Source organism: Dendronephthya gigantea, unplaced genomic scaffold (assembly GCF_004324835.1).
Source record: "Dendronephthya gigantea isolate DGI-Jeju-01 unplaced genomic scaffold, DenGig_1.0 000305F, whole genome shotgun sequence".
In the NCBI taxonomy this organism is placed as follows: Eukaryota; Metazoa; Cnidaria; class Anthozoa; order Malacalcyonacea; family Nephtheidae; genus Dendronephthya; species Dendronephthya gigantea.
Window position 1 is genome coordinate 112,619 of NW_021163315.1, and position 13,519 is coordinate 126,137.

General features: G+C 36.9%; 3 protein-coding genes across 4 annotated transcripts; all 3 read right to left on the minus strand.

Moving 5' to 3' along the window:
- Positions 1–110: 110 nt before the first annotated feature.
- LOC114541716 (nuclear protein localization protein 4 homolog) lies at positions 111–4,400 on the minus strand. The gene is made up of 16 exons (XM_028561518.1): positions 4,320–4,400; positions 4,096–4,179; positions 3,886–3,998; positions 3,415–3,630; positions 3,272–3,320; positions 3,081–3,175; positions 2,853–2,976; positions 2,694–2,780; positions 2,525–2,617; positions 1,994–2,279; positions 1,860–1,897; positions 1,535–1,657; positions 1,286–1,456; positions 1,102–1,218; positions 907–1,018; positions 111–833 (listed from the first exon to the last, which is right to left on the minus strand). Exons 1-16 carry the CDS (start codon positions 4,329–4,331, stop codon positions 688–690), a joined length of 1,866 nt encoding a protein of 621 aa, XP_028417319.1. The 5' UTR covers positions 4,332–4,400; the 3' UTR covers positions 111–687.
- Positions 4,401–4,881: 481 nt separating this feature from the next.
- Positions 4,882–10,418, minus strand: LOC114541719 (transcription factor Spi-B-like). 2 transcript variants are annotated; one of them, XM_028561521.1, is made up of 6 exons: positions 9,909–10,418; positions 9,286–9,509; positions 8,938–8,994; positions 6,586–6,648; positions 6,017–6,218; positions 4,882–5,754 (listed from the first exon to the last, which is right to left on the minus strand). In XM_028561521.1, the coding sequence occupies exons 3-6, from the start codon at positions 8,981–8,983 to the stop codon at positions 5,124–5,126; spliced, it is 942 nt and encodes a 313-aa protein (XP_028417322.1). In that variant the 5' UTR covers positions 8,984–8,994; positions 9,286–9,509; positions 9,909–10,418; the 3' UTR covers positions 4,882–5,123. The 2 variants fall into 2 exon arrangements, with proteins under 2 accessions (XP_028417322.1, XP_028417323.1); XM_028561522.1 differs by lacking the exons at positions 8,938–8,994; positions 9,286–9,509; positions 9,909–10,418 and adding an exon at positions 7,411–7,951.
- A 307-nt stretch (positions 10,419–10,725) lies between these two features.
- Positions 10,726–13,395, minus strand: LOC114541718 (protoheme IX farnesyltransferase, mitochondrial-like). Its single transcript, XM_028561520.1, has 7 exons — positions 13,189–13,395; positions 12,642–12,855; positions 12,267–12,391; positions 12,115–12,185; positions 11,945–12,036; positions 11,322–11,552; positions 10,726–11,249 (listed from the first exon to the last, which is right to left on the minus strand). The coding sequence occupies exons 1-7, from the start codon at positions 13,378–13,380 to the stop codon at positions 10,888–10,890; spliced, it is 1,287 nt and encodes a 428-aa protein (XP_028417321.1). The 5' UTR covers positions 13,381–13,395; the 3' UTR covers positions 10,726–10,887.
- Positions 13,396–13,519: the final 124 nt, after the last annotated feature.

Sequence of the window (13,519 nt, forward strand, 5' to 3'; positions counted from 1 at the left end):
ATATTCAGTGATCCAGTCTCTGATATATGTTGATATGTGTTTTGTTCCGTCTTTGTGTTTTGTATGAATGTGTTTGTGTTTTTTCTGTCCGTTGTGTGTCGTAATATTTGTTTTTTGTCTACCCACGGTTAATATCAAATTCTCGTTAGTTTATTTGACGCCTTGTTTCACTTGCAAGGCGGATGAAATATTCGCATCATCAATACTCAAGAGTATCTGACTTCAATGATACTGTCTTTACTCATATGATGTCCTCCTAAGGACATGTGATTATATTGTTTTGTAGTATAGAAGTCAACTCATACACGTCTTGACTAGTGATGAAATGATAATCTGAAGTCATAGTGATATGATGACGGTGTAATTTCAAGGCCAGCTTGATCTGCCAGTGTTTGGTGTTATGAATCAATTGTGAAACAGGTCAAACAGTTGTAACCATACACCTTACCACCACCTTTGGATAGAACTCCTTCATTCCAACCCCTCCTCCATTTATCATATCTATCACACCCCCCTCCCTGTTAACATTCCAGTACAATCCCCTCTTTTAACAACATTCCACATCAACCCTTTCGGCCTTAATCAATCAATAAATTACCAAAATTTAATTATAAAATTGCAATGCATGATTAGATCTGCTATAAATACCACCACACAGCCCATGAAAATGAAGTAATTTGCATTACACTATGAGTGTGGCAAACCACACATTTCACAACTGTCTGCAGACTCATTGATAAACGTACAATGACTACACGTCCATTGGTCGTTACTCCACTGGACTGTCTCACTCTCCTGCAGGGGTTGTGCTAACATACTTTGTTCACCCTCACCTAAAATAGACACAAAAACATTGGTGTTTAGTTGAAATAATAGCCAAGGGAAGATGTAGCAGTTCCTCCTCACCTTGAGACTTGATCATCTCTTCAACAGTTGCCCACGATTCATTTTTCCTCCATTGCAAAGCTTTGCTTTCGTCCGATGTTTTTATGGCATCAAATAACATGTCCAATGCATGCTAAAGTTAAATAAAATCATTAGAAACTAAATATAGAACCATAATGTACTAATTCATGTACATGTGCTTTTCAAAGTTCAAACCTTAAGAGGTAACATCTCATTAGTTGCAAGAAATATCAACAAATGCAGATCTGATAACGCGTTTAGGAAATTACTAGGTGGTTGTTTGTTCACATAAAGCGCGAATGAATGGAAATCCTAAAAAAAGAGAAGCATTTGCGTGAGATTTTGATATCACAATGGTAAGAACACATCGTATTTATACCTGAATTTCCCCAAGTTCTTCACGGTTTTCAATAGGGAAGGGGTCACCATTGCCCCCAGGAAAGGTATATTGATGGTCCTTCGGGAACGCAGCAGGTACCTCTATTAAAACATACTCAATAGGCATTGGACGAGCCAGGAGTGTCACCTCGTTCCCATACGAGTCTCTATCCTAAAAGAAAGATTTATAGCATGATGGAACTATGGATGTATGTACCGGAGATGAACTCATGCAGTTCTAATAACCAACCTTATAAAACACATCAGGAACATATTGTTTGCTGGAAGATTCTCGGACATAGCCAAGACCAGGTTCATCTTTGGTTGGGACTAAAATATCATCCTGAACTAATGCCATGCACTGGTTGGACACCTGGAACAGATATAATTAACAGTAAACATTATTAGGTGGTGCAAAAAACTCTCATTAACCTAAGCTTATCAGTTTGTAAGAACACTAGGTGAATCTATTATATGGATGGCTTTTGGTATGTCAATTAACCTAGGAAAGATGAAAAGAGCTGCAAAAAATAAATACATGTATACATGGTGTTCCTTCAAATACTAGGACTGACCTGCCAACCATCAAAAGATATTTGCTTCTCACTGTGACCTAAAAATAAAAACATATTACAAAACTAAACTACTTTAGAGAACAGTTGACTTAGAGGCTAAGAAATGATGATTAACCAGCAGACATCACACTAACCTGTAACAATGACAGTGACAAATTTAGAACCAAATCTATTTGTTGGTGATAATTTACACACATTTGGATGTTTATTCTGAAAGTCAGCAGCCATTATGCATTCTTCAGCACTAACAAAGTATGTATCCTTGTGTCGGAGATGTCTCACGGTGCCAAGCTTTAGATCTTCAGCCACTAGATCTGTTATAATCCATCCAACTTTCTGAACGCCAACTTTTCTGGCAACCTCATCCACGTGTCCTGCACGTGGATCATCAAGCAACTGTAAACTATCACCTTCGGATACCTGAAGAAAATTTCAAATTTTCATAACTCATACTCATGAATCTTAACTGATGGTACATAATAATGTAATAATAATTGTTTACTGTTAGTGAAGGCTAGATATGGATTTAAAACTGGGGTCGGTTCTCAATTGGGAACATGTTCCTGTTACCGTCTCTTGTCACAGGTGTAATTTTGTCTTTGTAAAATGTTTGTAATGTGACAAATTAATTAAATTAAATTAAACCATTAATACTTCAATGATACCTGTGGAGGTTCATATATGGCGGAAACAACAGCTCTTATTCCTAAAGGCACATCCTTGTGATGTTCGTAACGGCCATAAAGATAACCCATCCTCTACAAATCATGAGAGGAAAATGATCAATATACCTAAATAGCATACTAAAAGAACATTTAGTTAACTTTGTTATACCTGCTTTCCTGTTTTCCTCCAGTAATTCAGAAAGCGCTCCACCAAGAAAGGATTTTCAAACATTATATTGTCTACGTGTCGGTAGTCCTAAAATTAAAATTTTATGGTCTGAATGGCTTTAAAATAATAAAATTGAATATGGTCCTTGTAAATACTAACCTGACGTTTTAAAGTGACCGCACTTGGTTGGCATTTAGTACATATTCCATCAGGCCAAGGTGGATGCTCTTTACAACCGGGTTTTATTTTACATGTAATGTCTTCAAGAACAGCAAACTTTCCTCTGAAAAATCAAAACAATTATTATTAATTTCATTGTCATAAAATTCCCCATATTATAGTCCCTTAATATTTGTTAATACATTTCAGGGATAATAATATACATACTTTGTGTGACCTTGGGTGAGTTTCTTCAGGTAAGCGTGGAATGAAACATGTTTAATAGGAGGTTCTCTGTTTCTGAGAAATGTCTCATCATAAGGCTAAATGGATGATTGACATCAACTCTAGTCAGTCAGAACTAAAATCATTGTTTCCAACATGGAACTCAATCAATCATATCTATAAATCATTCATACCTCCAATGGGAGACAATGAACACATTTGCCTTTTGGACCATGTTGACATCTGGAGGGAATTGAAAAAATAAATTAGTTTCCCTTCAATTGTTTCTCTTCCACGCACATTTTCCCTCTCTATCTTGTAAACCTATGTTACTTACAACTGTGGATCTTTCTCTCTATGTATCAGGCCATCCTGCTTGGCTAGGAAGACATCTATTGGATCCTCAACTGCACAATCTGGAATAATATTCGCTGACGTTGATGGACCATTTTGAGACGTCTGTTGTTGTGTGGTGTCCATACTATCCTCAACCATAGAGTCAATACCATTGTTTGCTGAGGGTGTATCAGCTAGGTATACCATATTTCCATGGCTGAACCAGATAAAAAAAAACAAATGCTAGTTAGCTAGTAGAAAGCAAGTAATTTAATCCAGCATTTAATTCAGCACATTAGACCAAGGAATACCAGACCCAGATTGAAAGTAGAGCCAGCTACCTTACTTGTCTTTCTCAATGGGTGGGGGGGGGGGGGTGAAAGGTTTTAGTACAATCAATAAGAAGTTCCCTCTAAATAAACACTACATAGATATCAGGACCCATTGATCCAGCATCCTATATTAAAATTACCTCAAGTTTAATGACTTCAAACTTTGTCTGGAACTTCTAGAAATCTTTTTTGATTTGTCTCTTTCCAAGTAAATACTGTATGAACCAGGTGATAACTTAAACTCATCTTCAATCTGTAGACATTATACCAATTAAATCAGGACGTATATTGTACAATATTTATAAAGTGCTTAGTTAATAAGATTTCGGTACTTTAATATAATTCACTACCTTTTCAAAGAATTTTTTGGTATTTTCATTAAAAGAAGTATTTATACGTCGTGTTCCATGCCGTGATTGAACACGAATAACGATCTTAAAAGCAAGAAAAATTATAAAAAGCATTTAATATTAAAACAAATATGGCTACTATATTTATTGAAAAATACATGAATGAAAATGACATTATAAAATCAAGTTGAATAGGAATATATATAAATATCTAGGATACTTACATTTTTGCTCATTTCTGAGTTTATTTCTTTTAAAATGAAAATAATTTTTACAAAATGAAAATATTTTTTATATGATTTGGTTTATTATATGCGCCCGTGATACTAAGAAATTTCAAGAATACGTTATGTAAGAACAATGGCAGTAATACCGGTCAGTATTTCGTCTCATTTCCATCTCTTCCCTTTTTCCCCCCTCTCTTTATTTCATGCACTCTCTCTCCGCCCCCTTTCCCACGCCTTGACATCACCCCATGGAGCCGTAAAAAACTTACTTTCCTCGCACTTAGCAGACAAAGACATTAGTCACTTCTTTTTTTAGAAATATTTGTAGGATGAAATGTTCTCTGATATTTGACAGTCGAGAACAATGCATTATATTAAACAAACATACTGAAACAGGAATTGCGATATTGCGAGGGCGGTAGAAATGTGTGGGCTGCATGATTAAATTACCCTGCTTTTCAACTGATGAACGTGCCAGTTACTATTGCTAAATAAACTGATATTGAAACAAAAATTATATTTTCTCGTGTGAAACTAAAACTGGTTTGGGATAAATCAAACGATCACATCTTTACTTACTACAATTTGAGATATCTATTTCTATATTTATGTATAGAAATTATTATATTTCCATATTCAAATCTTTGAGATAAACATTTATTCGCACGTGCTGTGCGTGCATCTATATTACAACAAGACGTAGAACCTACAAAATGTCGAGTGAGAACTTATGGGAACCATTTAGAGTCTATTACCTACACTTATCTTAAACGATGTATGTAATATTTTACATGTTACATATTACAAAATTTTTTCAGTAAATCGATAGACCAATCTACTACGAGGTTTAGACATAATTCCCTTAGCAATGTAACTTCGTAGAGAACGAGCGAAATTTTCGTATTTCATGTGTGGCTTATCTCGTCTTTTGCCCCATTGAGAAGCGATCTCAGAGGAGTTATGAAACTTAAAGACACCATTTTTCTGATCCACCCACTCAACAATATTTGAATATTGCTCAGGTTTTTCGAGTAATTCTAAAATGAAGTGACAAAGACGTGGCCGCTTTCTCCTCGAACGTGATTTAACGGAACTTACAGAAGTGCTCATTTCGGTTGATGAACTCGTGCCTTGCTTTGAAAACGGATTCATTGGAGTTTGAACTTCAGCTTTGCGTGAACCATACTGTGGTACACTAGGAATAGGCTCCTGCAACTGGTTGTATGCAGAATATGGTCCCGCGGTGGGATCGTTGGGAATAAATGGTGGTAGAGAATATCCGTATGGCACACCTTTGGCATCATTTTGATTAACGGCGGGATAATACTGGAATTCGCAAGGTGAAGGAGGAACAGAAAATGATTGATGGAGACTTCCTGTCTCTATTTTGCATGGGTTCAGTTGATTCCCAATAGGTTCATTCCATTCACAACTAAAAAAGACAAAGTGGATTAGCGGGATCGCTTTTACAGAATGTGTTTCTTCGCAATGTAGTCCATTAAAAATTAACTTTTGAATTTGAAAAATAACATCTAGTTTGTAAACTCAATTCGCTATGAAATGGCTTCTTTCTGCCAATTTGTAAAAAAGAAAAAAAAGATTATCATACTGAGTGGACCACTAGACATTCATTAGAGATAGTAATACACTATAACACCTTTAAACCTTGAACACTGATTTAGTTTCAAACTTACCTGGGATTTGTCGTTTCTAGCGCCCACGAGCCATACTGAAAGTTTGTTTCGAGTACATACTTTCCTTCTTGATTTGTGCTGTTGTTCATCATGGGGTTTGGTTTCACCCATTGCATAGGAATTTGACCACTGTATGTTGTTTGGTCATTTGTTGAGAGTAGATTCCTTGGTTCCACATAAATCTGGTTATAATCGCAAGAACCTGTAAAAAGATCAAATATTTCGACTGTCGTAAAAGAACGCCTAAACATTATCCTGAGTGACACACACAAGTAGATCGGTGCTTAACGTGCACGTGTTGGCCTGATCTGTAAAGTTTTCAAAAAACCTCAGGTATTAAAACCAAACAACACGGCACTTGGAGGTAGTATTAAAAAGTCCTCAGAAGAATCTAGGACATTAAAGAGGAAAATGCTTCTCTGCTTCTATTAACTGGCTTACTCAACCAGGCCCACCGTTTCGTGTCTGCCCCTGAAACTCCACAATCTCTTTTTCCTTGTCTATATGGGCCGTCAATCAATATACTGGCCATGTTCCGTATATTGGAGTGCCTATACTATAGTATATACCTGTATTGGAAACAACATTTGGTTGAGAAAATCGGTCCATCCTTCCTTGAAGTTCCGGGATAACTAAAACATAGAAAAAGATTTAAGCATTGAGACTATCTTGCGATGTCGAAAACTGTCAACTAATCTTCATCTGTGAAAAACATGGACACCCCCCCCCAATAGCGTTTAAATAACCTAGAAGACATTGCATGTAAACATGATGGCCGCAGATTTCAACTTCCGTTAGAAAAATATCTCAAAAATGATACCATGAATGATCAATATTCTCCAATAAACTGCTGCTGCTCATTTCACGTACGTTTATATTGATATAGTTAAATGTTTTGGTCATTGTTTGGTCTTTTCAACTGTAAGTTCTTTGTTCAGTTGCCATGTTATAGAGGAGTTATTGAAAAATTTGAAACGTGTTCAAGAGCATTTGTGATGTAATGCTTTTCAGAACTGTTAAAAGGCAAAAAAGTTATATAAACGTTTCAGGATATTTCAAACGTGCAGTAAAGTTGCCACTTTTTGTCGTGACTTGTGTCTAAATTGTTTGAAAAAGATATCTCAAACGTGGTGGTTCAGTGTAGGAAGTATTCTACATAAGCTGTCGTGGTGTATGTCTGAACTACCTGAGAAAGATATCTCAAACGTGGTGCTCTAGTGTAGGTAGTATTCTACAATAAGCTGTCGTGGTTTGCGTCTGAACTTCCTGCAGTGATCATGTTCATAATTATGCTACAAAAAGTTCAAGCAAAGTAATTTTTAATGTTCTTTCTTCTTATGAGTGGTTTTTAAAAACATTTTAAATAATGGATAGACGATTTCCTATACACTTACAATGTCGGTTCCTTGCAAAACGTTCCTATGGTTGATAGCAAAATACTTGAAAGTAAGAAATACCGGTTTATAGATGGCTCTTGTAATCCTCTCGTCCAGTGCAATTATACTTTACGTTGTAATGATTAATCTTTATTAAATTACACTTCTTAAAAAACCTAGTGTATAATGGATCTTAGAAACCAGATTATTCGTGTGTCCCTGTCACCAATACCTACATTACGATATGACTCATACACAAGCTATATTGAAGCGAGCGTCTGGTTGTGACATTTTTTTCCTGTCACGTGAGCTAACTTTACATCATAGACGCACGCATGTACGTAATAGGTCTCGAAAGTCATTAGCCTCGCAGTGTTTAGATTTTGAATTCCCTTTCCTGAATAGAATTCCGTCTTAGGTTAAAAGTAAGCTGCTTTACATTCCAACTGCATGAATAGAGCCCATTGTAAACCAGCTTATACCACAGTGTTATGATACACTGATACTGAGTTCACACAAAAAAAGGCAGTTCATCGTAGTTCGTAGAATACTACTTGCACTGGACCACCACGTTTGAGATATCTTTCTCAGGTAGTTCAGACACAAAACACGACAGCTTATTGTAGAATACTACCTACACTGGACCACCGCGTTTGAGATATCTTTCTCAGATAGTTCCGACACAAACTACGACAGCTTATTGTAGAATACTACCTACACTGGATCACAACGTTTAAGATATCTTTCTCAGATAGTTCAGACACAAACCACGACAGCTTATTGTAGAATACTACCTACACTGGATCACAACGTTTAAGATATCTTTCTCAGATAGTTCAGACACAAACCATGACAGCTTATTGTAGAATACTACCTACACTAGACCACCACGTTTGAGATATCTTTCTCAGGTAGTTCAGACAAAAACCACGACAGCTTATTGTAGAATACTACCTACACTGAACCACCACGTTTGAGATATCTTTCTCAGGAAGTTCAGACAAAAACCACGACAGCTTATTGTATAATACTACCTACACCGGGCCGCCACGTTTGAGATATCCTTTTCAGGTAGTTCAGACACAAACCACGACACTCGATAGCCTATTATAAATTACTGAACGACCACTTTTGAATTGCATTTTTAGATAATTCAATTACAAGTTACACGGAAATGTACATACAATACAGTGAACCCCGCGTTTGGATCAAACACATACCAGAAAAGCTTATTTTCAGGAAAAAAAACTTAGTTACACTGGACCAACGCAATGGATTACTAATCTATTTGAATTTGTTCCAAATCTACAATTAATTTAACTTAGACATGACCAGCACAGACTGGATGCTGGGTATATTTTATTAATATATGAAAAGTTGATTGTCTAGATTAAGACAATTGTACAAAGACTTTTAAAACACAGTCAGTCATGCAACAAGTGTCAAAGAAAAGTAAAGGTCCCGACACGAAACAGCTTTTTATTGACACGACAAACTTTCACGGAAATATATTAAACAATACACAGTCTTCCATTTATCTCTAACCTTCATACAAGTCTGCAAACACAATGTCCATATTTGAAGCCATCATTCTGTATCTTGCTGTAAAGAAAATGAAGAAGAATTGTGCAAAATATTGTAGTAAAGCTCCAGTAGTGCAGTATCAGAACGGAACAAGCTACACTTTTCTATCCGTCTGGTATTTGGTGACCATTAATAAGGAAAGGGGAAATATAGCTTTTTTTTTGTTTCACCATACACCGTTAGCAAGTTTAAACGTTTCTTGAACCGTTTTCATGCAATCATCACTCGTTCTATACCACAAGAAGAAAATTTATGCATTGGAAACGATAAAATCCGTGTTCTCACTTCTCTATATTATTAATAACATACCTTACGTTGACGGTGCTCCGAAGACAAGAAACTGAGACAAAATCTGCAGATTTTCTTGCAAAAAAATGACAGGGTGAAGACACGGTGGAACACAGCGTAATAATGAGGATTGAATAAGCGTGTTTATAGTTTAAAACACTTAATCAATTAACTCTGCGTAGGAATATATAATCTTGAAGCAAATGTCGGTGAAGGGTGGGAGGCACTCCACGTGTGTTTCCATCCTACATTTTTCATGGAAAAAAAAGGGGTTTTGTTAATAACATGGTACGGTTATCAAGTTATTATCATATAGGAAATATGTAGGTGGTATCACACCCTTTTAAGGTCTTAATGAGGCCGGGAGATGGTGAGAAGAACATACTTTATATTTATGAGAAAAACATACTATGTATTTATGAGAAAAACATACTATGTATTTATGAGAAAAACATACTATGTATTTATGAGGAAAACATATATACTATGTATTTATGAGGAAAACATATATACTATGTATTTATGGAACATTGCGACTAAAGAGAATAAAAATTTAAGCATGATAAGTATTTTTAACACAAAGTACGACACTTGCTTTACCCTGACCTTAACCATCTTCTACTCTGTCAGAGAAACTCAAGTACCTTGGATGCGTTCCAATATAATCAAGAAGCTGCGTGGTGGCGTCTTCAAATAACTTGAAATAACACGAAATTTGTTATAATTGCCTAAAATATACACAAAAACACTCTCGACATTTTGGGACTCCGTCAGGAGGCTTAAGAGCTAAGGCTCTTTTCCACTTCAACCGTACCGTAGTGTCACGTAGCGTATCGCATTCTTTCCTGGACACTCAGATAAAACTAATGGCTTTGAAACAAAGAAACACGCAACGGTTCACTACGATACGGTTGGTCAAGGTCTACGGTTGATACCAAGGTCTTCACATGAAACAATTTTGTCGGATCCAACTTCGTCTGATAGATGTTTTATAGTCTGCTGACTTGCAATGTACGTGGACAGCAAGTCCACTAAAACCAATGCAGTATTGCTTTATCAATAACAGACTACATACGTCAGTAGTAAATTGGATTTAGCATGACTCTAATGCTGCTGACGAAGGCCAGGGCCGTAGCTAGACCGCTTAATTGGGGGGGGGGTGTATATTCATATATTCAAGTTTATATACCATAGAAACAATAGCGTACAAAAGAAATCAGTGGGGCATAAGACGAATATATGAATATACACTCCCCCAATCAAGCTTCTAGCTACGGCCCTGACGAAGGCCCTGAGATTGATTTAGCTTCAGGTGAAAAGCATAATCATAGAAATAGAACAACATCTTAGGAAGTCAAATACAATCGGCAAGTGAGGGAAACCAGCACTTCACATCATATTTTAGTGACAAGCTTTCGAAACGATCTTTCATATTCAGAAGAAGTGCCACAGGCCATAAGACAAACTTCGTTAAATAATTTATTTCGCACTAAGAGGTTTATTTCCCAAAACATATGAAACTATCGTTCGAAACTTGCAGTGAAAGTTTCCGTGATATTTTGCAGTTTGAAGTGACACTTCACGTGGGACAAATAAACAGCAAGTTTGTATGATGAAGAATGCTCAGTTTCCGCTATTTTTGTCCGTCTGATGTTGAGCAATATGTCCTTCAAGTGTTTTTTCTTCAGGAACTGCTTCGGATTCCTTGCTCCTCTTGTGAAATAGGATGAGAAACATGAGCAGTGGCAAATGAAGAAGACTGAAACGAAATAATTCCCTGGCTGATTTATTATCTGAACGTTTCTGAAACTTTGACGCCAGCCAGATTAACCATAGATTCACGGGAAGGGAGTCGAGCGCCAGCCACCATGTCGTGACATCACAAACAGGTAACAACGTAGAAAATACTACTAAGGAAACGCAATGACGCAAAGCCACTTTCCGACAGAGGTCTGGATTGAGAACCGACATCATTCGGTAACCAGCTGAGAAAGATACACAAGAGTTTCAAGAGAGAGTTTTGAAAACGGGAAAAGATTCACAAATTCTGATCAAACCTCTCGAATAATCCGCCCGTAGATTCCAACTGAGAGCGTTAAAATGTGGAAACTGCCATGAGTACAAAATTCCGCCAAGAATCAAAGCGCCTGGATCTAATGTTCCTGTACACGCAGTCCATCCCATGAGTGGAGGAAGTGCCCCAACCACCGAGCCTACCCATGTATTCGCGATACTGAGGCGTTTCAATGGAGTATACACAGTTGTATAGAGAATTAACGTAGAGGCACCTGGATAGAGAAGAATAGTTAGAGAGAAGTTAGTAAAGAGGAATTAGAGATGGAGAGTAGTCAGAAAGGAGAACGTAACTAGAGAGAAGAGAGTAATAAGAGAGGGGAGAGTTTCTAGAGAGAACTGGGTAATTAGAGAGGGAAGAGTGATTAGAGAGGGGAATTGGATTAAAGAGGGGAGAGTGATTAGAGATGGGAGAATCATTAGAGAGTGGAGAGTGATTGGAGAGGGGAAAGTGATTAGAGAGAAGAAAGTACGAGTGAGGTGTGAGCAATTAGAATACGGCAATTAGAAAGAAGAATAGAGAGAATACTGGCAAAGAGAGAGCAATTAGAGAGGAGTAATTTAAGAGGACTGAAGAAAGAAATTATGAAATATTCTTATGACAAACCTAACAAAGCAGTCAATCCGTTCACTTGAGTGAGCAACATTGTCAAACCTGATGCTCCAGCAAGTATTCCAAATGTTAATGCATGCGATGAACTGAAATAGATTATTATAAAATATTATAAACATCTGTTGAGATATAATTTATTATAAATTATTACAATCTTAACTTACCTCATAAGACCGCGAACTAAAACTCGATTTTTTGTACGAGACATTTGCGAATCAAATGGAACTTCCAACCACTACAAAAAATAAGAAGAATTCTCAGACATATTATGAAAAACAATATTTTTTGCCTTTTTCTGTCTGTGACAGATAATCACCTGATTAATGGTATTAGCCGAGCAAGAACATAGCATTGTCCCTATTGATACCAGAGCGCATGTCGTTGCTGAGAACTCTCCAGGTGCAAGACTATAACCAGCCATGGTTGTCAGTACCACCAAACCTAGACCAGTGATTAAAATGATGGTGTGTATGACTGTGAGGTAAATTCATATTGTTGTGGTGCTACTGTGAGTGACCAGCCAGGCAAGCCGTTGAAAAACTAGCTTGATGTCCACCATGGTCATTATTTAGGTTGCATGGTTGGTAACTCATGGTTGGTAGCACCATCACAGTACTTCAGCAAGAATTATATAATAATGGTCAAACATGATTGAAAGTTTGACCCATAGCAGTTTTCTGAGAATTCTAACCTGTTAAACGTATCTTTGATAATCTTAGATAATATTGGAGTTTCTCATTCCAGGACAGCTGAGATGGAACATCACTCTTATCTTGAACAATATCACTTTGTTCAACACTTGTATTAAGACCAATATTTAAACTTGAACTTGGTTTGGTGAATGTTTCCGTTGAGCTGATTGCTTCTTTAGTGCATTGAACAAGATAACGACATTGTAATTGATGCTGAAATATAAAAAATGTAAGATATGAATAATGGTCTTTCTATAAAATACCGCCAGGGGCACCGGTGAGAAGCAAGCATGGGAAAGCCGGAAAACCGGGTGATCGTTTTTGAAGTGTTTTGCAGTGTCTGGAGTTCATTTACATATTTCTCTGCAGCTGTGTAGATACATTTCAATATTTTAAAAAATAAAAACAGCTCACAAATCATCACAGGACCACAAATCCCACCTACCCAGCCCAAGGTATGTTTTGTGAGATCGGTCTGTCACACAGTTCACTTCTTAGGACGAGCACGTAAAACTATTCAACTGCTGGATAAAAAAATATACTTACATTAACAATGCATGGCCTAATCTTCCAACCTTGAGTGGAGTAATTACTTAAAACTCCACCTCCAATACCATACTTTCCCGTCTGAGGACGGTAACAGGAACACGTTTTTGTATTCTTGGAAAACGGTGTTTTTAAGCACTTCCATGGCACATAACTTCGTAGGAATGCCAAACGGCATTGTGTCTTTAACATAACGTTGTCGTCTTAGCGTTCTTTTGAATTGTGAGAAAATAACACAAAATTGATGGTTTTCAAACTTAATTTCTTGTCAATTTCGTAACTATTTCGAAAGGACGGCCATTTGTGCCCGCAATAAGCATGCGGAAGTAGC

Bases quoted from the DNA above. Each gene is read 5' to 3' on its own strand.
- LOC114541716 (XM_028561518.1), bottom strand. The intron at 1,658-1,859 runs GTCAGTCCTAGT...TATCTGTTCCAG, and splicing joins TATCTTTTGATGGTTGGCAG to GTGTCCAACCAGTGCATGGC. The intron at 834-906 runs GTGAGGAGGAAC...TGTCTATTTTAG, and splicing joins AGAGATGATCAAGTCTCAAG to GTGAGGGTGAACAAAGTATG.
- LOC114541719 (XM_028561521.1), bottom strand. From the start codon at position 8,983: ATGATGGCTTCAAATATGGACATTGTGTTTGCAGACTTGTATGAAG. The intron at 6,219-6,585 runs GTATATACTATA...ATCTTTTTACAG, and splicing joins AAATGTTGTTTCCAATACAG to GTTCTTGCGATTATAACCAG. The intron at 5,755-6,016 runs GTAAGTTTGAAA...TGTCTTTTTTAG, and splicing joins CTAGAAACGACAAATCCCAG to TTGTGAATGGAATGAACCTA.
- LOC114541718 (XM_028561520.1), bottom strand. From the start codon at position 13,380: ATGTTAAAGACACAATGCCGTTTGGCATTCCTACGAAGTTATGTGCCA. The intron at 11,553-11,944 runs GTTTGTCATAAG...TTCTCTATCCAG, and splicing joins CGGATTGACTGCTTTGTTAG to GTGCCTCTACGTTAATTCTC. The intron at 11,250-11,321 runs GTTTGATCAGAA...TATCTTTCTCAG, and splicing joins ACGGGCGGATTATTCGAGAG to CTGGTTACCGAATGATGTCG.